This window comes from Chelonoidis abingdonii, chromosome 3 (genome assembly GCF_003597395.2).
Source record: "Chelonoidis abingdonii isolate Lonesome George chromosome 3, CheloAbing_2.0, whole genome shotgun sequence".
Lineage (NCBI taxonomy): Eukaryota > Metazoa > Chordata > Testudines > Testudinidae > Chelonoidis > Chelonoidis abingdonii.
The window spans coordinates 67,624,790-67,652,081 of record NC_133771.1 but is presented as its reverse complement, the minus strand read 5'-3'; the positions used below and the strand labels follow the sequence as shown (position 1 = coordinate 67,652,081).

Genomic DNA, 27,292 nt, shown 5'->3' with positions numbered 1-27,292 from the left:
CTGAAGTTAAGCTGCCTGATTTGTAATTCCCCGTGTTGTCCTTATTCCCCTTTTTATGGACTGGCACTATATTTGCCCTCTTTCAGTCCTCTGGAATCTCTCTTGTCATCCATGAGTTTTTTGAAGATAATGGGAAATGGCTTAGGTATCTCCTCAGTGAGTTCCTTGAGCATTTCAAGAAGCTTCCTGCATGTTCTAGGAGTATTTTTATACTTATCTCAATGTACGTATTTAAACTAAATAATCATTTGTAGAAACAAAGCTGAGAAGTAAGAAATCCCTGGCAATACTCAGAGTTGTCTCACCACAACTTTTTAATAATCTTCATCAAGAATAGAAGATTAGATAGTGATTGAGAATGGGAGAGATTATCATTGTTAAAAGATTGTTTTTTGGACAGAGGTTGAACACATGCTTCCTTTAAAGAAATCAACATCATGTCCTCCTCAAAGAAGTACTAAATCTCCAGCAACAAAAAGATACTGTACTTCCATACTGGAAGAGCAAGGATACATTGCAGATGTAGTGCTATAAAGTTCTTCAAACTCATCCAGGATCTCTGCAACGCCTGACCTACACTTCAAAGTGGGACCGCTCTGACTATGTCATTTAGGGTTTGGATATTTTTTTTAAAAGTGCAATGGGATATGGGTGAAGGCTCTAGTATGGAAGTAGTTATACCACTATAAAGGTGTGTTATAGTTCAGCCCATCCTGGGGTGCCTTCCAGTGTCAGGCCATGGGTCAACAGGGAAGCCTGCCTCAGTTTCCCATTCAATGATTCCCATAAGTAGTCCACAAATGATTTCCTAGTGTGTGTGTGTGTGTGTGTGTATATATATAAAGAGAGAGAGAGAGAGAGAGAGCCTGTGGAGGGTTAGTTTATTACAGATGAAAACCTGATGCACATAAACCATGACAAGAGTTTCATGACTATAATGCAGAATTCCCCAGCATAGTCCAAACAATATAGTCCATTTTCAAGTCTCAACAGGCCATCAAAACACCAAGTACTGCCCTGGCTTGTTTCACCATACCTCACCCCCAGGATTCAGCCCTCTCTGGCCCTCTGGCTTCAGCTCTTTGGCTCAAAGAACAAGGGCTGCCCAGAGGGGGCGGGGAAGTGAGGCAATTTGCCCCAGGCCCTGCAGGGCCCCGCGAGCCCTGGCCCGGCAGCGGTCTGAGTCTTCGATGGTGGTGGGGCCTTTCACTGGTGCCAAAGATGCAGAGCAACTGAAGGGCCCCCCGCCACCGAAATGCTGCTGAAGACCTGGACTGCTGCTGGGTGAGTACAAGCACCACAGCTCCCCTACTTTGCCTCAGGCCCCCTGAATCCTCTGGGCAGCCCTGCAACGAACCAGCAGGCATCTCCCTCCACTGCTCCTAGCGTTCAGCCCTTCTCTGGCCATGACTCTGTGGCTCAGGAAGGTCAGCAGACTAGCCCCTCCACTGGTTTTCTGACAATTCCTCTCTTTCCAGAAAGAGCATACAGAGAGCACTCTGCTCTATGCAGTTTCCCCAGAGATCCCTTTAAGATCTCTGGCAGCAATCACCTGACTGGCCTTCTCTGTTGTCAAGATCTCTCATATAAGGCCAAGGTGCCTTCTCTTAAAACCCAATTAAGGAGGCATCTGACAGTCATGGGTGCACTGGATCCCACTCCCTCTTAAAAGTTCCAGTCATCCTGTGACAGGGGTGTAATCCCTGAAGGTACTTAGGGGCTTAAGTCCCATATTTAGGCACATAAGTCTCTTTTTAGGCACCACTGTGTTCCATAAAACTCCCATTCTGCTGCCATCTAATCCTGTAGGTGCCTAAATTCACTCAGCACCAAAGACTTTGTCTCTGGGTGTGGACTGCAGCATCACTCTGGACACCAAGGCATCTATCTCCCACCTAAGCATGAGCACTGCTGCCTCACTCTTGGCATCCAGACACGAATCTCCTGCCTAAGCCCCAGAGTGATTAAAACACTGGGGAAGATAGGTGTTTGGCCACCTAACTCTTGTGCAGGACCCAATCTGGTAGGTGTGGTCAGAAGCTGTGTACTAAATTGGGCTTCTCAGGTAATTCACACAGATCAGCTGGGGAGGGGTTATATTTCTGTGTTGAAGCAGGGTTTTTCAGGGTATATGTGTGATCTGATCCATCATGTGATCTACTTCTTGCATGGTGCCTTTCTTTTGTGAAGGTGATTTTTGAGTGTGTCAAGAACACCCTACCAGAGAAGCAGATTGCAATAACACTTCATACAACTAAATAGAGCATTTCCAATCCAATCACACCTTAATCTCTTCCTCTGAGTATTTTACCTGCAGAGAGTATGTCTGTCCCTTCTGTGTTCAGAATGTTGGACTTTACATGGATCTGACTCTTTGTCTTGACTAAGAAAAGTGGTCAAGTTTAGGCCAAGCTTAGGTAGCACATATTTGTGAAGTTTGACCTAAACTCAACCACTCTTCCTAGTGAAGACAAAACCTAGGCATGCTGGGAGGGCTACCTCGATTGAAATGCTCCAGGAGAGGTCATGGTTATACTATTATTGTATAACACCTCAGGAGAGTGTCCCTGAGGTACATATGTGATCATCCAGCACGCTTTCATTTTCAGTAGCTCAGCTGGCTTCTTCACTCTTTAATGATAAAAAAAAAAAAAGGTAGCCACCAAGGACTGTCCCTGAAAGCAGAGCCATTCCCAGGATTCAGGCACATGTTTACCTTAACATACTTGCAATTTTAGTGTTCATTTATGCTAATTAAGAGAAAAGTGTGGGGATGAAGGACAAGAATCAGTTACAATTTTCTGGAGAGCTGAGACAGCAGTAATATCTTTTGTGCTGAAGGGATTGTAGCTAACTTTTTTTCTCAAGCCTGGTAAAATATGCAGAAAAGAAAATAGGTTCCCAAACCTGATTCAAAACGAACAGGTGTTTCACAATGAGGTGAGCAACATGAGTCACTATAGGTTTTTGGAAGATGAGCTCAAGAATCCTGCTTGGGCAGTCTCAGGATTGCATAATAGCATTGGTTTCAGTGACTTTTGGCATACACTCAGTGAAATGTTATAAAAAGGATGTGCAACACTTTAATGAAATCATGTCAATAGAAGTTTTTCTATCTTTGACAAAAAATATGGAAATTAAATTTTATTTCCATTAAAAATACTTTAAAGGTGACCTGAAAAAGGGCTTGTGCCCTTTTCTTTTTTTTGCCTTTTTATTAGGTACAAGAGAGGCCTAAAGTGTTTTTTTTACATTAAAAAGGCAGATTTAAAAAAAAATTAAAAAAAAAACAAACAGATTTTGTCCATCTTGGAAAGTTTACAAAAGTCTAAAGACACATACAGAATTAGCAGATTTATGACATCAACAAGCAAAATGTGATTAGTTGTCAGCAAATCTTTTTGAACAGTCTCAACTATGTAACTAATACATTTTGGGGAGAAAGCTCTCTCTGTTAACAATTCAACATCTCCACCTCTTCAATTAAGAACCAAGAAAGTTCTCAATATACATTTCCAAGCACTGCCACAAATAAGTCCTCAAGAAATTCAGGGAAGACCAGACTTGATTTTTTGTATTGGTATAGTTTAAAAATTTAACCAAAACCATACCAAATCCCAAAAACTAAACAGATTTTTTCCTGACCTTGTGTATAAATCATAATGAATCAAAAAAGGACTCAACCCTACAGATTACCTATAACGATTTGACATTTTTTAGAAAAACTAAAAAATTCTGATTTAAGTGTGATGTGTGACATAATCAATTTGTTTGCAATACACAGAGGTAATGGACTGGGAATTTACTGTCCTTAAGGGCTTTTCTACACACAAAACTCTACCAGTATATTTAAAAGCAGTACAACACTTCCAGTGTGGGCACAGTTATAGCCTTTAAACCTGTACACTGAGAGGAGATAGCTGTATTGATGAGGCACCTTTTATACTGTTATAGCTCCAGCTAGACTAGACATTGTACGGATTTAATTATTTTGGTAAAAAACTACACCTCTACTCAAACTAGTTGAATTGGTACAACAACCCTGTATAGACCAGAAACTTGCACCATATTAAGTATACAACACTATCAGCCACCTGTGACAGTGGCCCTTTAGCAGGAAGTTTAGGTTTCATTGTCATTACATAGCATGATGAAGGTGAGATTTCAATTTTAATAATAATATTGATCCCACTCCTGCAACTGAATCTGCGCAGGCCGACGCCTACACCCACAAAGAGCTCCACTAACAGCCTACCTAGATTTGACTTCAGGATGTGCCCATATCGTCTCAGGACACTATCATTAAGAATACTGAAAATTTGATAGTTTTTATTATACTCTGCTTCACAAAAAAATGAGTAGCACAACATAAGACACTTCATGAAAAGTTAAACAATTTTCAGTTGACATGTAATAGAGATGAATTTGGATGGGCTGTCAGAAAAACAGGGGAGTTGATACAATGGAATTATGTAATGAAGTGTGAATGCCGAATAATTATGTTAAAATAATTGACTCTTCTGTTTTAAAAACAAGCTCAGACTTTAGATGAAAAATAAAAGATTAAAGCATTTGATTTACCTAAAAATGACACACTTTCATAATGTGACATAATGGCATTAATCTGATATGAACCACATCACTGAACAAAACATTAGACTGGCAACTGCAAGTCTCCCAAGTAATATTTCATGAACAGCCCACAGAACATACAAGAAGGAGGGATGGACACTAAAGCTCTTGTAGGAGGGTGCAAGAGTATACTTCTCTGCCTATATTTTGCCTATTCTTTTGTCCCTAAAGTCTTCACATCTTCCTGAACCCCTACTACACCTCCAAATGCCTTTCTGCACAGCATATACACCTCTCATCCCCCCCCAATTCTCTCACCCATCCATCACATGGCCAAGCCCTCCTCCCAAGCATACACACCTCATCCCCTCACCCCTACTCCTTCATCCCCTCCATCACATAGCTAGTCCCACCTTCCCAAACACACACCCCACATTCACCTACCACTAATCCCTCCATCACATGGCCAGTCCCTCCCACTCAGGACACACCCCCAGCCTCACTTCCCAACTCCTTCAGCGCCTCCATCACCAGCCAAATCTCCCCAGATCCATGACCAGCCCCATCTCCCCCTCCCCCGCCGCTTCCCCGGAAGCTCCCGCTCCCACCCGGCTTCGGCTCCCTCCTGTCGACGCAGCCGCGCGGTGAAAGGCTGCGGGCGCTGACCCGCCCCCCCGCCGCTCCCGTCTCTAAGCGGTTCCTCCGCTGACTCAGCGCCGCTTGTGCCCCGGTGACCCCAGCGTGTCAGGGCGCTTCCTCCTCCTCCCCGCCCCCGTGGTACCTTCCCGGCGGACACTGGCCTCGGCAGCGGCTGCAGGAGGGACCGGCCCGGCCCGGCCCGCAGAGCTCACCATGAAGCGGGGCTACGAGGTGACCCGCAACCCGCATCTCAACAAGGTACCGGGCAGGTGGGCGGGGCGGGCTGCTGCTGAGGAAGGGCCCGGGGGGTGCTGGTGAGTCCCCGCCGCCCCCAGCTCTGGGCGCGTCACTGGGGGACGTTTCTCCATGGGCGCCTCCCCAGCCCCTCGGGCCCGCTGCTCCGCGGGGGGCGCCGGCACCTGTCACACCACAGCGGAGGGAGGCGGGAGCTGAACCTGATTACACCTCCAGCCCGGTCCCCGCTGCAGTGGGGGGCACCGGCCTCGTTAGATGCCGGCAGGGTGGGGGCGGAGGCGGTTGTCTTGTAGACTCAGCACTTGGCAACAAACTCTGATACTTCCAAGTTCCTGCGGATCAGCTGATGCTTCCTCTGCCTTACATAACGCCACTGCCGCCCCGGAGACTCTTAATATAGACTCAGCTCCCTGCCCCTTTATGAAACTGTGCAAGTGACTTTGCCTCCCAATGCCTCAGTTTACCCATTGAACAAATGAGGCTATTGCTACATAATACCATTGCCATCAAGCAGAGTAGACTTATTTTTGGCAGACAGGGTAGGAAGCACCCATCCCAGGCAGGTACTGAAAAAAGTAGATGCTGGTAGAGAGTTCAGATACTGATATGCTTCCCTACAAATTCTTTGTTCCAACATACACCTCTACCCTGATATAACGCTGTCTTTGGGAGCCAAAAAATCTTACTGTGTTATAGGTGAAACCGCATTATATCGAACTTGCTTTGCTCTGCGGGAGCGTGCAGCCCCTCCCCCAAGCACTGCTTTACTGCATTATATCTGAATTCGTGTTATAACTGGTTGCGTTATGTCAGGGTAGAGGTGTAATTATTTTCCTAGCACTGTGGTTCTGCTCCTATACTTGGTTCAGGAGACGTTGGTGAGGAAATATAAGTGCCTCTGCCACCTATCACAATTGCATACTGTTCCCTTTGCTTACTCCCATCAAATGCTGAAGTCGATTTTGACTTTTGATAGATGACAAAGAAAAGGATATTTAACTTTCATATGAGCACCTTGTTTCTCATTTTTTGCTTTTCCTTTTGTAAATGTATTTGTTCTAATAAACATTTGTGCAATTCAACTCAAAAGTACTTTATTGGCATGACAAGTGGTAGTGTTGGTCCATCTTGGATACTAAGATTCCATATATTTTCTGTTGTGAATCTAAATCTACAGAGTCTTGAGTGAGGTATTTTGGGATCAGCTGAAATGAAAGGTGATTAAACAAACAAACCAATGCAAAGAATGATGATAAAGGACTTCAAGTGTTCCCCAAATGAAACAGAGTAACAGCATTCATGTAAAAAATCTGAATAACCAAGACAAAATCCCCTTCACTTTAAGAATGCTATAATTCTAGCACAAACTCTAAAATGCCTCTGGTAGAGGCCACTTTTAGGCAAAACAACCCCATCCCTTTTCTGCCCCCCAATTTCAGTCAGCCCTGAATGAAGAGGACCTCTTTGGCTTTTCGGGGCTAGGCAGGACTTCTATTGGGTTTTCTGGCTGAAACTCTTTACTGTGAATGAAGATTTGTGTTATACATGTGCAATAACATTTTCAGATGAGTAGCAACATTTTCTAAAAAAAGACTCTCCCCCACGGGAGGGAATTCTACAACCTATGTGGCTATATATAGATGATTATTAGTGGAGGGGAGAAGAGCAAATGGAGAATTTGTGGGACACTGTCAAAAATGTTGCTAGTTGTGGTGATAGTTTATTATGTAATTGTGGCTGCATAAGACATAATGGCCTGAGACTACCAACTGCTACCGGGAGGAGTATTTAACAGACAGCCAATAGTATAGAATTGAACTTTAAATAATAATAATAATAATAATAATAAAAAGTTAGTGGTTCCAAAGTACAAAGGAGCATATGCAGGAACTTTTCCTGCAAACCAAGAGGCCCTCGGTGAGGTCTGAAATTAACTAGTAATCTTTACACTACACTAAATTTGATACTTTGTGCAAATCAGAAGTATACGATATAGCTATATCCTGTCCCTGCCAGCAGGTATATGGGATCTTGGGGAGCAATTACCACACAGGTGGGGTGCCAATTAACTTCTTTATTAAAGGAAAAAGGAAGTGGTGGGAATTTAACAATAAAATACGAAGGGATGGAGTGTATAGGGTGTTTACAATAGCACGATGGGTTCTTATTGAACAGGTAGGAGTCAACAGTGGGGTACAGTAATGGGTTTCAGCACCAATGATACAGACACATGTCAAAAGCAACTTAACTTTATATAAGGAAACAATTCTAGATACAGTTATTGGTAAATGCAAAACGTACCAAACAAGAAATGCAAAATAAAATGGTAGCTTCTAGTTATAAATGGTTAACAATGCTTTATAGAAGTGTATTAAGTGGTTAGGCCTTATACTAACATGTAACATGCAATGAGTAATATGTAAATACAAAGTATATCAGCAATATGGTGATAAGTGGAATTATGCAATGTAGGAAAAATTAGACTTATTAGTGAGGCTGTGATAGGCAGAGTGTACCAAAAGCTGGGTTAAGGAACGGGGGAGGGGGGACGGAAGTCAATTGTGGAACTGAGAGAGGAGAGGCTGAGGCTGAGCGCGAGACACTTGAAGCCCTGCAAGAGTAAGGACAACAGGCTAGATGAGACGTTAAGCACACGGGGGGAGATAAGCAGGGGAAAACAGACAATCTATACGGGGAGAAACCAGCAAGGGGTTTTGGGAATTCGTGCAGCAAGGAGTTGTAACAGAGAGAACGGAGAAGCACACGGGGGCGATTGGAGCTGGGAGAAAAACAGACAATTATAACAGAGGCGAGAACAGCAAAAACGTTATCTATCATTAACCAACACGTAGGCAAAACAACAAATATCACAAATCTAAGCAAAAACTATAACAAAGCAACTATACGGAGCAACAGAACAAGCAAACTATAAAAAGGCAGTGAAACTTACAAGCGTTTACAATCTATAGGGGAGCAACAAAAGAACAAGCGGGTGAAATTTACAAGCTTATAAATTTAACAAACTATAACTTTGTAACTAAAAAACAAAACCTATGGTGCACCTCATGCTTTTGGAAGTTACAGAGGGCAGAGTGGGATTGCGCAGGACGGCTGTGCAGCATGTGGATACACTGCAAGCAGAGAGCCCCGAGCAAACCACAGGGAGAGCGTTAGCAGCGTCACAAAACTGTCTATTTACAGCCAAAGTCTGCGGAGTCTTAGGAGAGTTTTTAAGACACAGACCAAGGTTTAGCTTGAGTCGGTGTGCTGGGAGACAGACCAGCAGCTAATAAAAATAAATATGTATAGAGAGTTTCACAGAGGGATTCACCAGCCCCAAAAGGAAGCAGCAGAGGAAAGCAGCAAGACATCAAAGCTGGTACGGCTCGGTCATAATCAGAATCTCTCAGGCAGCAATTCGTTCTTCGTGGGGTTTTTGTTTCAAAAACAGGGTACGCTTTAAAAATAAACGAGAGCGGAAAAGATCCCCAGAACCCCTGGCTGATCAGACCAGGCAGCAATGCCAGAACCTTTCTGATTAGTTATTTTTTTTAAAATGTCTGTTTTTAAAGCAAACTCAGGCAGTTTCCGCCATATTTTATGGTCCTCTTGATACAAGAGAGAGGAGGCAGGGAAACTTAGTGAGCCAGAGAGCATGTCTGCAGAGTCCTGTGCAGTAGGTGACTCAAAAGCACATGAGGCCTATGATCATGACCCAAGAATCCTTTGAAAAACAAATCAGGTCTTTCAGCTCTGACATTCCTACGCCTACAACGCCAGGTTTAACAAAGTGAAAACAGACAACCCTCTGAACAGGGCATGTTCCACTTAGGCACAAATGGCCTCCCTTTGAGAAGAGGCAATGGCTTTGGTGAACACTTTAGGGCGCCTCCCTTTGAAAGGGCATGGCCCTGTTAAACAACTTAACGCCAGGGAGCGTGGAGCCACAAGGAGAAGAACAAAATGGAGTTAGTGGGGGAAGCTTAAGAAAAACAAATGGAATAGGTGGGGGTAGCTGTAACAGACATATCCATTTAAAAACAGTTACATTAGTTACCTACATTCAGATTCTTAATTTTATATTTTGTTAGAAAGTATGAATGACGCTTATTTAACTAGGTCATTTTTTACTTGTTGATTTGTATCAAGCTGATTGGAGAGAATTGGCTTAAACACACACAACAAAGCATTTGAAAATTGTTCTTATTTCGTTTTTTTCCACTTTAAGTTAAATAAAACTAAGGTTAACAAAACAAACTTTGCAATTAAAACTGATTATAAACAAAGGAAATATCTGGTAATTAGTGATTTGAATGGACTCTTCTGGTCACCATTGGCCCATATCACAAAAAGAGACTTAAGTGCTAAACCTAGTTTTAGGTGTCCTGTCTGAGAATTTAGGCACTACCTACCTGATCACATATACCCCTTTTAAGGGCAACTAACCCTGTAGGGGTTTAAACTCCCTCAGCCGCCCCTAAATTTCTCAGTAAAAGTTTCCCAGGTGCGTATTTCCACTTCTGGGCATGTGCACTGCAGTCTTCTCTAGCATTCGGATCGCTATCTTGATGCCTGAAGCCAGGACAGTCACAATCACGGGGTAGATAGACGAACAGCATCCTCTGCATTTTGCTCCCATGCTCCCAGTCCCCCCCACCCAAAAAGCCACTCGAACTGCTGCGAACTGCTGAAGCAATACAAAAGAAAAATAAAGCAGCCCAGATTGTGCCACCCAAGAATGGACAGATGCACCCCAGGCCATGTGCTCCTCACTGGTTCCTGGGCCGTCCCCTAACACCCCATGACCCCCCCTCTATCCAATCTCCCCTGCTCCCCAACCCCAGACAGCCCCCTTGTAGCCCTCTATCCAACCCTCCCTGCTCTCTCCGCCCCACGTTACCTGTGGGGTGGGGGAAAGTGGGGCTCAGTCCTTTCTCTGTGCATTTCCCCTGCTCGTTTGACTGCTCTCCCTGGCAGTCGGGTAGGGCTTGCTCCCTGTCTGGGCTTGGCTGCTGGGGACAGGGGCAAAGCATGCTGGGAGTGGAGGGGATCCCTAGCTTGCTGTGCCTCTGGCCTTTGACCACCCCCCTGCAACACCCCCTCCTCCACTTAGAACTCCCCCTGCTCCCCGCCCCCTGACCACGCTGCCCTGGAACACCAGGTCTAGCACTGCTATAGCCGTGCTGCCTGGCCGGAGCTGCAGCCACGCTGCCCAGGTGCTGGGGGAATTGTGACTGTGAGGGAGACACGGAGCAGAAGGGGAGTAGCCAGGGGCCAGCCTTCACCCTGCTCACTGTGCTGCCGGGAAGTTGGCTAGCTCCTCTGCAAGCATGTCCTGACCCTGCTCCCTGGCAGGAGCTCGGGAACCAGAGGGAAGGGTACTGTGGGCCGGATGTGGTCTGTGGGCTGTAGTTTGCCCCCCTCTGATATAAATGGTCAAGAAAATAAAAAGACAAATGAGGAAAAAATTATTCAAAATCTTCACACTAACCACAAAACCTGAAATAGTCCTGATTTTGGGAGCTAGTGGTTAAGCACAGTTTTAGGATTCCAATTTACAAGAAAATGCAGCATAATAATTCTATTCATAAGATCTAAACAGACTGAATTTAACTGCTGGGAGATTAAAAGATGACTCTCCAAACTTGTGGACATCCCGTGAGTTAACCAATAATAAGTTTAGAGATTTCTTGGGTCTCTAGGGTTTACAAATGTATTTGAAAAAATGTTTTATTAATGGTCTAAAACACAAGGTAATTCTTTGATCAGTACAAAGATTTTTCCACTCACAGATTAATAATAGGGTTGTAGATATAATTCCATAAGAATTCACCTCTTACATTTTTATTCGATGACTTCATTTCAGCCAAACCCAAGTATTGTACTTCCCTTTTCTCCCTTCTACACCTCAGGCAGTGGAAAGAGAATTTGTTTGCACAATCGAGACCTGGAGAAAATACACTGCATTTTTTTCAATGTGGAAAAAAATCTTAAAACTTCAGAGTATGCACCTGGTTGAAGTCTATATTTTAACAACCCTAAAACCAATAACACAGCAAATGTGACCAGGAAGCTTTCCCAAGAGATCCCTGTTCATGTCCTGGGTGGAAAAGAATAGGGTTTCTTATGTACAGTTAGAACAGCCATAGTATATAGCCATAAATCCATTTGTTTATGAAACATAAACTCATAGACTTTAAGGTCAGAAGGGACCATTCTGATCATCTAGTCTGACCTCCTGCACTATGCAGGCCACAGAATCTCACCCACCCACTTCTGGAACAAACCCCAAACCTATGTCCGAGTTACTGAAGTCCTCAAATCGTGGTTTAAAGACCTCAAGGTGCAGAGAAGCCTCCAGCAAGTGACCCGTCCCCCATGCTGCAGGTGGAAGGTGAAAAACTCTGCAGGCCTTGCCGCCTTCTGCCAATCTGCCCTGGAGGAAAATTCCTTCCCAACCCCAAATATGGTGATCAGTTAAACCCTGAGCATGTGGGCAAGACTCACCTGCCAGCACTAAGGAAAGAATTCTCTGTAGTAACTCAGATCCCACCCCATCTAACATCCCATCACAGACCACTGGGCATACTTACCTGCTGATAATCAAAGATCAGTTGTCAAATTAATTGCCAAAATTAGGCTATCCCATCATACCATCCCCTCCATAAACTTATCAAGTTAGTCTTGAAGCCAGATATGTCTTTTTGTCCCCCACTACTCCCCTTGGAAGGCTGATCCAGAACTTCACTCCTCTAATTATGCAGTGGATATATTTTATCATCTCTTGTCTTTCATTATTTTGATTTAAAAATTCATAGGTGCTTGTGTGTCACAGCAGTATCATATGTGTTAGACTACATTTTGCCTTAACTGTACATAGGTTTTCTGATAAGAGTAGAACATGCACGAATCCAGAAAAAATAACCTTCCCTAAAACAAAGTACATTGTATGTATAGAAATATAATAATCTCTATACTCTATATTATTCGGTTTTGGAATATGTCATCTGTAGAATGCTTCACAACGTATTGAGGTATGCCAAGAGAAAACAGAATGTTGTATTACATAGAAGTCTACACAACAACATTCTTTAGACGGGTGGATACTTTGTTCATGGAAAAGCAAATGTACAGTCTGTTACCACTTTTGCTTAGAAGCATTCTTTAGCACTGTCCTGCTACTCTTAAAGGTGAATGTGATGTTTAAAGATGACCTCTGTTCTGTCTGTGGAACTCTAGTATTGAATATTGACTTGTTGTAAGCCCTGAAGCCTTCAGCATTTTAAATTCTGAAGTTCTCCAAACTGTAATGTAATGTGATACACCTCAGACCTCCATTGCATCTTACATCTAGGGCACCAAGCTGGTACAACTGCATCTAATTCACAAATTCCACTCAGGAAAGATGTGGACATCAGCGTAGTTCAGTGAAGAGCAAATGGAAATCCATAAGGTTGACTGGAAAGTCTGGAAGGCCATTAAGTTGTTGAAGGAAGAGTGAGTGTGAGTGTGTGTGTGTGTGTGTGTGTGTGTGTAAATACATGGAATGAAAAGCCTCCAATAACAAAAACCACTGACCTAACATCTCTTGGTTTCAAAACACTCTGTAACCAAAAGTGCTCTGTTTCTTCTGCTGCTAAATTCATCATTTGTTTTACTTGGGTAACAAAAACATTGTCAACTCTTGGCAATGTTAAGACTGGTATCCCAATTTCTTTTTTAAAAAATCTTGCAATGCAAGATTATTTCCGTATGTTTCATTGAAATTTGGTTTAGAATATCTCATTAATGCTATACAGAAGGGTTTTAAATAAAAAATGAAAAAACTGAAAACATACCTAGAATTCAGATTTTAATAAGTTACTTTTGAAAGATAGATAGGTGTCTTGCATGTGCAATATTTGGTGGATGTAAAATATATAAGATGACTTTTTTTTGTAGTTTCTGTGGCTTTCTAAAATTTGTTGTTTTCATTTTAAATTGTATTGCACTATAATCATGAACAGGTACAGTATTATAGTTTCATTTATATATGTTCTACAGTTAATATTTTTGTACACTTTTTATAATATATAGATCCTCTTGGTATTTGTCAAGGTTCCTTCCCCACTCTGAACTTTAGGATACAAATCTGGGGACCTACATGGACACTTCTAAGCTTAATTATTAGCTTAGATCTGGTAACTCTGCCACCATCCAGAAATTTCAGTGTCTGGATCATTTCTTGTCTGCCCCCCTCCCCAAAAACCTTCCCCTCCCTGGGCAGCCTTGAGAGGCTTCACCAATTCCCTGGTTAACACAGATCCAAACCCCTTGGATCTTAAAACAAGGAGAAATTAACCATCTCCCCTCCTTTTCCCCCCACCAGTCCCTGGTGAGTCCAGATCCAAACCCCTTGGATCTTAAAACAAGGAGAAATTAACCACCCCCACTCCTTTTCCCCCCACTAGTCCCTGGTGAGTCCAGATCCAAACCCCTTGGATCTTAAAACAAGGAGAAATTAACCACCATCAGATTCATATAGCCCAGAGGAACCCCTCTAGCCTTAGGTTCAAAGTTACAGTAACAGAGGTAAAAATCCTCTCAGCAAAAAGGAACATTTACAAGTTGAGAAAACAAAATAAGACTAACATGCCCTTGCCTGGCTGTTACTTACAATTTTGAAACATGAGAGACTGATTCAGAAAGATTTGGAGAGCCTGGACTGACGTCTGGTCCCTCTTAGTTCCAAGAGCGAACAACACCCAAAACAAAGAGCACAAACAAAGACTTCCCTCCACCAAGATTTGAAAGTGTCTTGTCCCCTCATTGGTCCTCTGGTCAGGTGTCAGCCAGGTATACTGAGCTTCTTACCCCTTTACAAAGTAAAAGAGACATTAACCCTTAACTCTCTGTTTATGACAGTATTAAATACTTAAATAGAATCAACTTTGCACAGTGCCTCCTGATAGATTAGCAAAAAGATATAGTTTCTGTTTCAGGGAATTTCTATGGTCTAAATGTTGCTTTGGGATCCACCAGCTTGCGTCCCTGAACTGTGTAGAAACCAATTGACTTCAGTGGGACTGCCACAGCGAATTATAACACCTTCTTTGCTGGCTTATCAGTGCTCAGTGTGCAGGGTTGGCTCCAACCAACCCTTTCTCTCCTTACTCACTTCCTTTCCTTCTGCTTCAAAGGAGCTGAGGAGTTGGTGCGTAGCATTGGTTGGCTCCCCGGCATCCCTCCGCAAGGTCTGGGTAATCCATGTGGTAATGGGGGTCAGGGTCAGTGGGTCCACTGGATGACTGAATTGCTAAAGGAGCACTCAAGGAAGAGAAGGCCATTGCAGAAAAGCTCAATGAATTCTTTGCATTGGTCTTTATTGCAGAGGATGTGAGGAATCCCCACAGTCGACCCATTCTTTTTAGGTGACAAATCTGAGGAACTTTCCCAGATTGAGGTGTTAATAGAGGAGGTTTTGTAACAAATTGATAATTTAAATAGTAATAAGTCATCAGGATCAGATGGCATTTTCCCAAGAGTTCTGAAGGAACTCAGATATGAAACTGTGGTATGTAGCATATCACTTAAATCAGCCTCTGTATGAGATGACTGGAAGACAGCTAATGTAATGCCTATTTTAAAAAAGACTTCAAAGGTGAACCTGGCAATTACAGACCGATAAGCCTAACTTCATGTGGTGTTTAGATGTTGCTTGTTGTTATTAGAACTGGAAGAACTGGCTGTTGGGAGTCTGAAAGGAAAGGAAGGAGGGGGGAGGAGTTGAGGAGGCAGAGTGAGAGCTAGAGAAGGTGCAGCAGCAGATTGGTAAAGCGTTTTCCACTTCAAAAATAAAGTCCTGTTGAAGTTTGTTAGTATCTTGCCTGGTTGATACAATACTTCACTACCAGGTAAATTGGTTGAAACTATAGTAAAGAACAAAGTTAACAGACACGTAGATAAAAATGATAAGTTGGGGACTGTTGTGAGTAGTTACCGGTATGGTGCTCTGCTCTTGTTCGATGATAACAGTCAGCTGCGTGCGTGTTCCCTCTGTGTGCTGCCTCAGTTTTGTGCATATGGCTGACACAGCAGACCCTGAGCGACCACAGATGCTAGTAAGGTACGAAGGAACCTGAGCCAGGTTTATTGTCAAATGAAGCACAGTAGTAGTTTCCTGTAGACTCCACAAGACCTACTATGAATTTGTGCCTCCTGGCAATGGATCGGCTCAGTCAGTGATGGGACTTTCCACTGCCCCCTAGACCAGACAAAGATGTACACTCTGGGACCTACTTTTGTACGGTTACAGGACAGATTACTCATCCCTACTGACATATTGAGGTATAGCCTCTTAGCTCATTAGTGTGCTGTCTTCCTTTTTGATCATGTTGTTTCAAACACATCTATCCATCATGCTGTCCTTTTAACTCTATCTTTAAGATGCACCTGCCTGTTCCTCGTTATCTCTGTGGAGCGTTCTGATGCCATCTTAGCACAAATTCCTCTTATTAGCACTTATGTGTGGATGCTTCTAGCAGTCGTCTTCTTGCCAACTTCTGTGAATGGGGCCTGCCTCTGGCTCACAGCCCAGCTTTTTCTTAGCAATGCCTGGAAGTACTTTGGTTCAGGCTTCAGGCCTCAAATTGGGCCTCTGACACAAGAGTTTGTTTCAGGGCCTTATCTTACTACAGGGACCAGTCAAAATGGCTTTTGTAAAGTGCAGTCACGCCTTACCAATGTATTAGAATTCTTTGAGGGGAGTCAACAAACGTGGACAAAGGTATCCAGTATGCCACTGTCTTCACTTGGTATGAGCCCATGGTCTTCTAACTCAGAGGTAGACAGCATATGCAACACATGTATATACTTGGCATTCCTAAATACTTGTCAATCTTATACTTCTATTCTACTTGTATCTATTCATCACACCTCTGTTGTATATGAAATAGCCTATGAGTTCATCATAGCAATAACACATTTAAATGATAAAATGAACTAATTGGCTACAGAGGGTTTCTGAAAATGCACCTGCAGAAATTCTGTCTGAGGGCATTGAACTATGCACTCCGTACAGTGCAAAATTAGGTGACAGTCTCATCACATCTGAATGACCCTTTGTGGGCAGGTAGATACAAACATGCTGAAAGCCAATCCAGTTTTCACTCTAGACCTTTCTATGCTTGCTGTGGAAGCAAGCATCCTTGGAAGATGATAAACTACAAAAAACTCATATTATGCATCCTCTTAGTTCATTTTGACATCTCTGTCAGGGTATGACTTAAACCAAAAAATCCCTTACAAATATGGCCATAGGGGATCAGATCAGTGGTTTGAGTCCAGTATCCTGTCTGGCAAGTGACCAGTACCAGCTGCATTGGAAAGAAAGTTGGGAAAAAAACAAGTAGCGAGCAATTATGGTATTTGGAGATTTTCTCTACTACCTCCTGTTAGAGATTGGCTTTATGACATGAGAGTTTATATGCCTTCCAAACCAGGGAGTAACAAGAGGACAAAGTTTCTCTGTGGCAATAGAAATAATGTCCGTGGCCGAGAGAAACTGCTGTCAAAAACAGTTCACGTAAAGGACAAAGAAAAGAGAAGATAGGAGAGCTGAGGTCCTTTTAGTCCTCCACTGTCTTAGGAGGCATTTTGGACTTTCTAGACAGCCAGAGATCCCACTTTATTCCTGCAGAAAACATTAGACCTCTTGAAGTAGGGACTCTTTTTCATTCAGATCAGGAACACCTACAGTTTAACAGCCTAAGCATTGGAAGAGATGTAGTTCAGCGTGGATTCTTCATTAACTCGTGGTACAGTGTTCTATCCACATGGAACTCAGCCACAATGTTTCATTTGTTGATCTGGTTGAATTTACATTTCTAGTGTGAGGGGAAACAGAAAGTTCATGGGGCACGGACTGCCTCTTCGTGCAGTGCTTAGAACAATGACCTCTATTGCTATTGTGATACAAATATTATAATAATATAAAAGTTTATATTGATTTTAGCTATGCTAGAGTTTCTTCAGGAGGTTTGGTTGAAGTCCTATAACCAAACACAGAAGCGTGGATACCAGCCATAGCAGCATTTTGTAGACAGGCATTTTGGATCCTCCATTTGAGTATCGGGTGCCACAGTGGCAAACTAGACAAACCTGTTGCTGGCCTTTCTAGTTGCCATTACGTCTGAAAAACAAGTTTTGGAATTAGTTCCTGTATCCATACAAGAACCACACTGCCTTTGTCAAGAGGAAAAGGTTTGTTGTATGGTTCCAGAAGTCTTTTTATTCAAGGAAAGATCCTCTTTCCACAGTTGTTGGGAAATAGCTATCCCATCATTTTGTTCTCATCCTTTGAATGTTGTGACATAAATGGGCATTCCTGGAGCTCTAAAGATATATCTCAAGCATATGGAGTTTGTATGCCAATTTTACCCTGTTCGTCTCATTCTGTCCAAAATACCTTATGGCCTCAAAGTTGTTGCTGGCAAGGCATAAAAAATCCTGCACTAATTGGCATGCTAGGCATCGGTGAAACTATTAACAGAAGTTCCTAGAGTCAGTGGAGGAAAAGTATATGGGCGTCATGAGGAAGATTTGCAAAGTAGGTTTCCATTCCTCTACAAAGTCATCCTTTGGTAGAAGGTACTACTGCATTGATTCCCACATCAGTCCTTAATTTATAAAGTTCTTGCTTTCTATGGAGGGAACTCCCATTCCTGCCTATTATTCTACCATAATAATTAAACTCTTCTTATCCTTTCCTCCCGTACTTCAATTTAGAGATTTTGTACACAATAATATAATATCCTTTCCTCCCGTACTTCTGGGATTCACTGCTTGCTACTTCCCATTAGTAATGAATGAGGAGAGAAACCTATGCAATGGATTGAGAAATTTCTAACATAATTTTCTTTCTGTTAGCAACTTCTCTTCTAATTCAAATTCTTCTTTTGGTCTAATAAATGACCAGAATATAAATGGAACATTTTCTCTAAAGGAAGACTTAGACATACATTGTCTTAAGGTTAATACATTCTATCTAGTGGCTTAGTGGTAAAAATCTGTTGCTGGAGTGTTTCTTCTCTTGTGGAAGAACTCTTCTGGAGGCCTGAGCATAGCCTTGGTGCCTCCTGCAACAACTTTGGACCACCTCTTAATTCCATAGGTGGAGGCATGGATCCATTAGTAAAGCTATGACTTAGTCATGTATATTTTTATTAAAAGTCATGGACTGGTCACAGGCAATAAAACAAAAATTAAAAATTCGTGCCAGTGGCTTATCCATAACTCTTCTACCATAAATACTCCTGACTAGATCTTAGCGGCAGTGTGCCTGCTGGTTGGGGGCGAGTGCACTGGGAGGCCTGATGCTGGAGGGGCCAGCAGCATGAGCTGCTGGGGGCTGCCGAGCAACAACTGCTCCAGCTGCTCCTGTGACCGCTGCTCAGGCAGTCTCCAGGGTTAGCCGCATCGGCTGCTGCTTGGATGGCTCTGGGGTCAGCCACGTTGGCTGCTGCAGAAGTCACGGAGGTTGTGGAAAGTCACTGAATCCATGACTTCATCGACCTCCGTGACAGCTAAGGAGCCCTACCCATTAGTAATGAATTTGTTGAGAACTGCTAACAGAGAAAATGATCAGATAAGAAATTTCTCATTTGGCTTCACGTGCAACATAAACATGAGTGCTTAGCACTCAATCTTACTTCCAGAATATGTCTCTGTTTAGTTAGGTCTTCCACCTGAGAGGATATAGATTAAAAATTGAAGGCCTAGCCCTTGAACAAATAAATGTTGCTTTTGTGGTGATGTGTAAACTGTTGTGACCAGTTCTGTTTCTTATGCTGATTCTTTCAGCTGTTTTTTGGGTGATTTCTGATGTATAAACCAACCCCAACCCGAACAGCTGCCAGAGGGAAGCAGACCTTTATAGCTGAAGAGCCTCAGACATAAATTGGTCTCTGGGGCCTCAATCTGCAGCTCAGCTTTGCAGACATGTCTATTCCTTCATTGTTTTTACAGCATTTAACTTTGCTGATAGTCCCAAGTTTTGTAGTGGATATTAGACTCCTGCTCTTCTGCCAGGCCTAAGAAAAATGTACTTGCTTTTGAGAGAACCACATTGTTGCTGGTGGGTTCTCTGGTTTTTTGGCTGGTTTGTTCTTTGTTTTTGAAATGCTCAAAATATTCTTTTCCTGGGGAATAATGGCATGACCATGAATGTGGGAAAACTAAAAATGAGAAATAAGAATTGAACTCCGCCTTTTCAAATGTAAAGAAAATAAATAAAAATTATTTATCTGTAATTCAGAGGAGTAAACACCCTTAATTAATTAGCTTTTTGTTTTGCAGTTCACTAGTAATTTTAATGCCAAAAAAAAATGGCTATAGCTACACTTTTGTCAGCACTGCATATTTAGCTACACACCTGGCGGGCTGTGTCCACAGTTGTCACAGCAGTATGCAGCAATGTGCCACAGTGAAAGGCTCTGGCAGAGCTTTTCCCCGATGCCTTTCCCTACTGCTGGAGCCTTTCACTGTGGCAGGGAAAGGTAGTGGGACGCTATACTGCTAAAAATGGCAGTGTAGATCTGGGAGGCACTGCTTGGGTGTGTAGGGTACTCTGGGGGTACCACAGGTGCATAGGGCACTTATTTGCCTAAGCAGTGTCTCTCTGTCTACACTGCTATTTATACCTGCACTAGCTGTAGGGTGACCAGATAGCAAATAAGAAAAATTGGGATGGGGTGGAGGTGGGGGTAATAGGGGTCTATATAAGAAAAAGACCCCCACAGTAGGGACTGCCTCTATAAAATCAGGACATCTGGTCACCCTAGCTAGCCGAGCGTGCAGTGTCTATGTTCTACATACCACCATAAGAGTAGACGTAGGCTATATCTTTTCTGATGCCATGTCCTCTGTTAATAAAAATCTCTTCATTCTTAATTTTATCGTTATGAAATATAAATCTAGCATCCAGAATATAGGTTACACCAGCTTTCTATTATTTTTAGCGAGAAACTGACATTTATTATCTAGCAAAGTACAGCTTAATAATCATAGAGTTATATCTATCTGGAATGCTAAATAGAGCACACACAACTAAAGTTTTGGCTTTCCTTGTGACATACACCTCAAACCTCTAAACAGACATTCAGCTCATATAAAGCTATAAATGCAGTTCTGAATGAACTTTACATCTAGTTTACATAAAACATGTAATAGGGAAGACCTCATGCATAGATTTTCCTCTGAATCCAATGAGGATGTGGAGAAGTACTGCTGCAAACAGATTCTGAAAAAGTGTCACACTCTGTTCTTAATGTATCATATTTATTGTTTTATAAGAGATGGCACATACACCCAAATGAATCTTTTTTTAATATTATGCAAAATATATTTAACTTAAACTGTATGTAACTAATGCAATGAATCCTGACTCGGTTTCATAGCATAATACCTATAAAGTAATTAAGCATAAATGAAATTAAGTCCTTTTTGTAATAAAGGATATTTTGTCCAAAAATGGGACTAAGTTAGTGCTCTCTTAATGTCTTTTTTTAGATATCAATTTTCAGTATCACCAAGTAACAAAATGTTAACTTGGAAACCAGATTAGAACATTAAATACTATTTTACCATATCAGCTACAAAAAGTTCAATAAAATATATGAAATGAGGTTTATAGCTTTAATGCAGGGGTCCCCAACGCGGTGCCTGTGGGTGCCATAACGCCTAAGTGTGCCTGTGTACTGGCCGGCGGATGAGCATCTGCTGAAATGCTGCCGACAAGCTGTGTCATCCAGAGGTGCCACCACCGATTTTCAGTGGTATTTTGGCGGCGACGACTCTGGATGCTGCTGCTTGTCGGCAGCATTTCAGCAGCGACATCTATTGACGTTGCCGATTGCTGGCGGAATTTCGGCAGATGCTTTTCCACCGCCATGGTCCTCCATGGCTCGTTGTCTGGCACTCGCCAGATGAAAAAGGTTAGGGACCACTGCTTTAATGTAATTGTACCAGGAAGAATAATAAGCTTTTTCCAGAATTTGACTAGGTAAACAAGCTATTCTTTATATTTTATGTAGATTCTTATAACTTCCTCATTTCTGTAGTTTCTGAGCTCTTCCATTAGTGCATTGTGACATGGCCAACATCTAACAGATGTGGTTCGTACTTTCAGTTCCCTTCTTCCCAGAAGGAAAATTGTATGTGTAATGTACTGTTTTGGTAGGTGTACACCTTGCTATGTGTTAGAAGGCAAGATCAAAGAAATGTGCCTTGCACTTAGGATTGCCAACTTTCTAATCGCACAAAACTGAACACCCTAGTCCTGCCTCTTCCCCAGGCCCCACCCCTGCCCCGAGGCCCTGCCCCCCGCTCACTACATTTCCCCCTCCCTCGGTGGCTCGCTTTATCCAACCTTCACTCGCTGTCACTGGGCTGGAGCAGGTGGTTGGCAACCAGACACCTGGTCACCCTACTTGCATTTGGAGTGGAAGCTGGTGAGGTTTGTGGTCATCTTAAGTTTCTGTGGGAGTTCATTGCACAGTCTTGGGCTGGCTCCTGAGCAAACTCTTGTCTCCTGCACAGATGAGCTTTAACCTTATGCTAGAAAATTCTGTCATGGCTGAGGGGTAGAGTTGTTGACTATGGTCTTCATCTTGGATCCTTAAGCAATCTTTTAGATATCGTGAGTCTAGGTCATTGAGTGTCCTAAAGAGTAGAACAGAGATCTTGAGCTTGAATTAATATTTTACAGAAATCCAGTGTAGAGAATGGAAGACAGGTTCAATGTGCTTGCAGTAGCCTGTAATATTGGGAAGACATGCTGCAGCATTCTCTACTAGAAAGAGTTTGCCAAGGGCCGATGGCTTCATGCCCAGATACATTGCATAGTGTTGCCCAGATAGAAGGTAACAAAGGTGTATATAATTGAGGCTGGGTCATTGTCTGCCACAATAGTATAGGGTCTCCTAGCCCACTCCAGATAGTGGAAAGCTGCTCTCTGCTTCTGGATGCTACTACATGAGAATTTATCATGAAGAATCTAGGAGCACTCCCAAACTACAGACTGAGTTGATCAATTGTTGGTATGTGTCTTCAACCAAAGGAGACTGTACTGTGGCTGAAAACTCCTCAAAGTGCTTTCCTTTGCTGCGCTCCACTCCCAAGCATTACCTCTATCTTGCATGGGATCAGCTTCAATCAGTTGTTTTTCAGTCATAAACTGATTTTGTCTAAGCACTGGAACATTTTGCTAGTAGTGGTGTAATTGTATGTGATGGAGAAGTGGAGCTGTACATTATCTGCACGTTGCTGACACATGAGTCCCTGTCATCTTACCAGTTTGCCTGATAGCTGGGGAGACAACTGATCTTTGTGGAGCTCTACAAGTGATGTATCCAGTGGTGGAAGTGCCGTTTCACAGTACAATGCTTTGGGTGTCTCTCTGTGGAGAGAACTTAAACCGTTTTAGTGCAGTTCCTTGAACCCATGCTACCTCTCCAAAAGTAGTATCTTATGGTCCACAGTGTCAAATACTGCAGACAGGCATATCAGGATGAGAATGGATGCCTGCTCACCATCCATTAACAGCAGGATATCATCTATCAGTGCCACAAAATTGGTTTCTATCCCATGTCCTAGCCTGGTTCGAGTTTGTGCCAGGTCAAGGATATTAGGTTAATTTAGGTGAGTTTATAGTTGGCCTTCGGCTATTGTTAGGGCCCTACGAAATTCATGAACTGTTTTGGTCAATTTCACAGTCATAGGATTTTAAAAATCGTAAATGTCATGATTTCACCTATTTAAATGCTAAATTTAACTGAGTTGTAATTGCACGGGTCCTGACCCAAAAAGGAATTGTGGGTGGGGGTCACAACGTTATTGTAGGGGGGCATCTGGAGAGTGGTGGCTGCTGGCCGGGAGCCCAGCTTTGAAGGCAGAGCCATCGCCAGCACCAGTGCAGAAATAAGGATGGGATGGAATGGGTAAGGTATTGCCACTCTTCTCTGCTGCTGCCTGCAGAGCTTGGCCCTCAGTCAGCAGCCACCACGCTCTGTCCACCCACCTCTGAAGGCAGCAGTGCAGAAGTAAAGGGTGGCATAATATGGTATTGCCACTCTTAGTTCTGCACTGCTGCTTGTAGGGTGCTGCCTTCAGAGCTGGGCACCTGGCCAACAGCTGCAGCTCTCCAGCCACCCAGGTCTGAAGGCAGTGCAGAACTAAGGGTAGCAATACCGTAACCCCCCTGCAACTCCCTTTTGGGTCAGGACCCCCAATTTGAGAAACCCTGGTTTCCCCCATGAAATCTGTATAATATAGGGCAAAAGCACATAAAAGTCCAAATTTCACAGGGGCAGACCAGATTTCACGGTCCATGAAGCATTTTTCACGTCCATGAATTTGGTAGTGCCCTGGCTATTGTCTCCACTTTAACCTTCTCTGAGGTTTGATACTGATTGGTGGTTAACTAGAACTGATGCGTCCAGTGTGGGTTTCTTCAGTGTTGTTCTGACTGTTGCAAGTTTGAAGACGGAAGGGAAGATTCTTCGGTTATTTTAGTAATGACTGCACCACTTGCTCACTCTCACCATAATTTTACATATCTATTATTCCACTTTTTTTCTTTAACTTAATGTAAATGAATTTCTTGAAGAATCTGGACTCTATATCTTCAGTTCAATTGGACTCAGGTTAGTAGTGCCTGAAAATCAAATCATGTTTATTTAGTTGCTTAAATATGGATTTAGGGACTTGGATTTGAAAATTTTCATCATTGTAGAAATTTAATAGGCACAGTTAAATAAAGGAAGCACTGTAATTGGAAACAATACTCATGAAGGTCACCATATGGGCTTGTCTTAAATATGTAGCTAACTTTTAAAATTCCATGGAATTGTAATACTGTATATGCTCCAAGTACAATTGTACTTTGTTTCATTGAGATTTGAAAAAGAGCTCTGTATATCTCTCAAGCTTGTCTCATTCACCAACAGAAGTTGGTCCAGTAAAAGATATTACCTCACCTCTTGGTCTCTCTACATTGGTTGGTATTCCAAAATGCTGTCTAAGACATTTTGCTGTAGTGTCTCCTTTAATCAGGCTTCTAATTTTACTCACTGTGGGACTGTTTTCACAGTAAAGCTAGCAAGATATGTTACAACAATCGGCATGCTAATTCTTATATCTTCAAATGCAGGAAGCTGGATCCTAGCAGCTTTTTCCTTTTTGTGAATAACTAATAAATATGACATTCTTGGAAATGGCAACAGGCTTAAGCAGCATAATTTTCAAGGCTAGTACACAGCAGTATCTTGTGTAGATGACATTTATTTCAGATTACTCTTTTTTCCCTCCTAGCTGTAAATTGTATTTTCTCATAACAAGTTAAGTATATGATGGGACTCTACATAATTGTTTTGCCAAGTATTAATATGTATATTGTCCAGGGTAGATAAAAATCAATGATTTAAAAAAAAAATTAAAAAGAAATGTTAGATAGGTTTTTTCCTCAAAAAACCATCAAAAGATCATTTTAATTGATACATTATAGCTCAAAGATCTCTCATCATGGAATAGGGATTATATATCCATGTAATGTTTCAGAAAAGTTTTGTAAATGAATTCCAACAGTTCATGGATTAGGGATCCAATCTTACGGGGTTCTAGGGGCTTTCTATCTACCCAATGGGACTTAGTGCGCAGTCTCTAGAAGATACCATCAGAGATGCTTAGTTTTGCAGTTCTCAAACTGTGGATTTGTGTCTCCAGAGATAACATGCTTGTTAACAGCAAATATGTTTTAATATATTTAAATCAGTTTGTTAGGTGTGCAAGATCAGATTGACATTTTATGAAACAATGTCAAAATGCTTTTTGCTGAGAATTACTTGTACAATCTACCATAAATGTATGACTCTGACAAAAAAAAAATCTTTATCATAACCATACATCTTATTCATTGAAACCTGGAACGGTCATTAGCTGTTTTGGGAAGAGGTCGAATTTGGTTGTGCTTATGAGAGCCTGTCTTCATGTACAATGTGCAGTGCCACTGTAGCAATTTAGTGAAGATGCTACTATGGTGGTGATAGAACTTTTCCCATTGTCATAGTTAATCCAGCTTCCTGAGTGGTGGTAGTATTGACATGGTGCTGTCTACATGGGGGGTTAGGTCATATAAACTGTTGCACAGAGGTATGGATTTTTCACACCCTTGAGCAAAGTAGTTATGCCGATATAAGTCTGTAGTGTAGACCTGCCCTAAGCAAAATTCTGTTCAGTGTTTAGCTTAAGATCAGTGAAGGATTTGGTTCATGTTCTGCTCTTCGCCTTAAGTATAAAAGAGGGATCCAAATATCACTAGCTCAGTTTTTAAATGAAATAGTATGTTTGTATGTATACTCTGCAATCTCCAAGAATGAGAATTCATCTACAGAATACATTTGGCAATATGTTCTTGGAAAAGAGCTCTTATTCTTTGATTTATAGTGTTTAAAGTACCTTGCCAAACAGTGTATATGAATAAAAGTACTGAAAATAAAAACCAGTCTGTCTCCAATTATCTGTGCTATACTATAACAAAAAATGTCAGTGCAATTGATACTACATTCATACGTCTGTGATCTAATTTAGAATCAATATTAAATATACTGATCTATATCCATCCCTCACTCTATTCAGTTATACCAGTAATGAAACTGGAGCGTTAAATCTAACTTCATTTTCTTTTAAAATGATTTTCTCCTGCTTTACAATTATTTCAACTGAGAGATTCACAGTGGGCACTTACAGACCATAGAAGAATAAGTTTAACATTTAAAATTTTACCTCAATCCAAGTAAATATGGGAAAGGTGCCAAATATGTCAATGTTAATATTGTATAAATGTCTCTGCTAATGGCCTTTGTAAGTAACTATAACGTTGTCCCCTTGAGTGAAGAGGCAAAGGAACTGTTAAATGCTTGAGCAAGCAAGAGGCCTTGATCAAGTTGCGAATGTGAACATACATATTTTTCCTGGAGAGGGGTAGGGACATGTTAGTATGCACTTGCACATGTGTCCTTTTAAAAATCAGATATTTATGCATGCGTGTCACTCACCTGCATTTGGAGGGTTATGCCTGAAAATGACACTCATTTCACTTTCCAAAACGCTCCACACCTGTGTAGAAAAAATAACATCCCCCAAAGCCCAAGTGTATAGAGAGGGAGGACCAGGAATGGGGAAGAGAAATGTAGGGTAAGAAGAGAACAAAAAGAGGCCACAAAACCCAAACATTGTTATGAAGGAAGTGTGTTTTAGAAGGGGAAAAAAATAAGTGGATGAAAAATTATAGGAAGAAAACCAGTCTCAGGGAAAACATGGATATTGGAAGAGAATCCCTCAAGATACAGAAGAAAAAGTCAAGCAAAAAATTAAGGGATTGCATTCTGAGTCTGATATAATGGTGCTTTGGCTGTTCCTAGTGGCAATAAAAATTGATCTGGAAATTATCCCACCTTTGGACAAAATAGAATTGACAATCTATCATTTAGCCCTGTTGGAATATGCAAATAAAAAAAGTTAATGGGAATGTAAGCTAAAACAGTTTATGTTGCCACTCCAACTTTAAAAATAAGTTTGGCCAAGAGTAGAATCAGATTCAGTTTTATAGCAATTTAACTCCACTGATTTCATTGGGGATGCTACTGATTTAGCCAGTCTCCATTCACATGGGTTCATTGTTTTTTTTTGTTTTTTTTTTTTAAGACAATAGAGACAAAGTGGGTAAGGTAATATCTTTTATTGGACTAACTTCTGTTGGTGAAAGAGATCAGCTGCCCAGACCTAAAGAAGA

At 41.9% G+C, this 27,292-nt stretch overlaps 1 protein-coding gene across 1 annotated transcript in view; it reads left to right on the top strand.

Moving 5' to 3' along the window:
* Positions 1 to 5,243: 5,243 nt before the first annotated feature.
* Positions 5,244 to 27,292, top strand: part of ME1 (malic enzyme 1) — a 366,579-nt gene continuing 344,530 nt past the window's right edge. Inside the window, exon 1 of the mRNA XM_032806059.2 lies at positions 5,244 to 5,469. Coding sequence (XP_032661950.1) covers positions 5,425 to 5,469 — 45 coding nt within the window. The 5' untranslated portion in view covers positions 5,244 to 5,424. The remainder of the gene's footprint in view (positions 5,470 to 27,292) is intronic.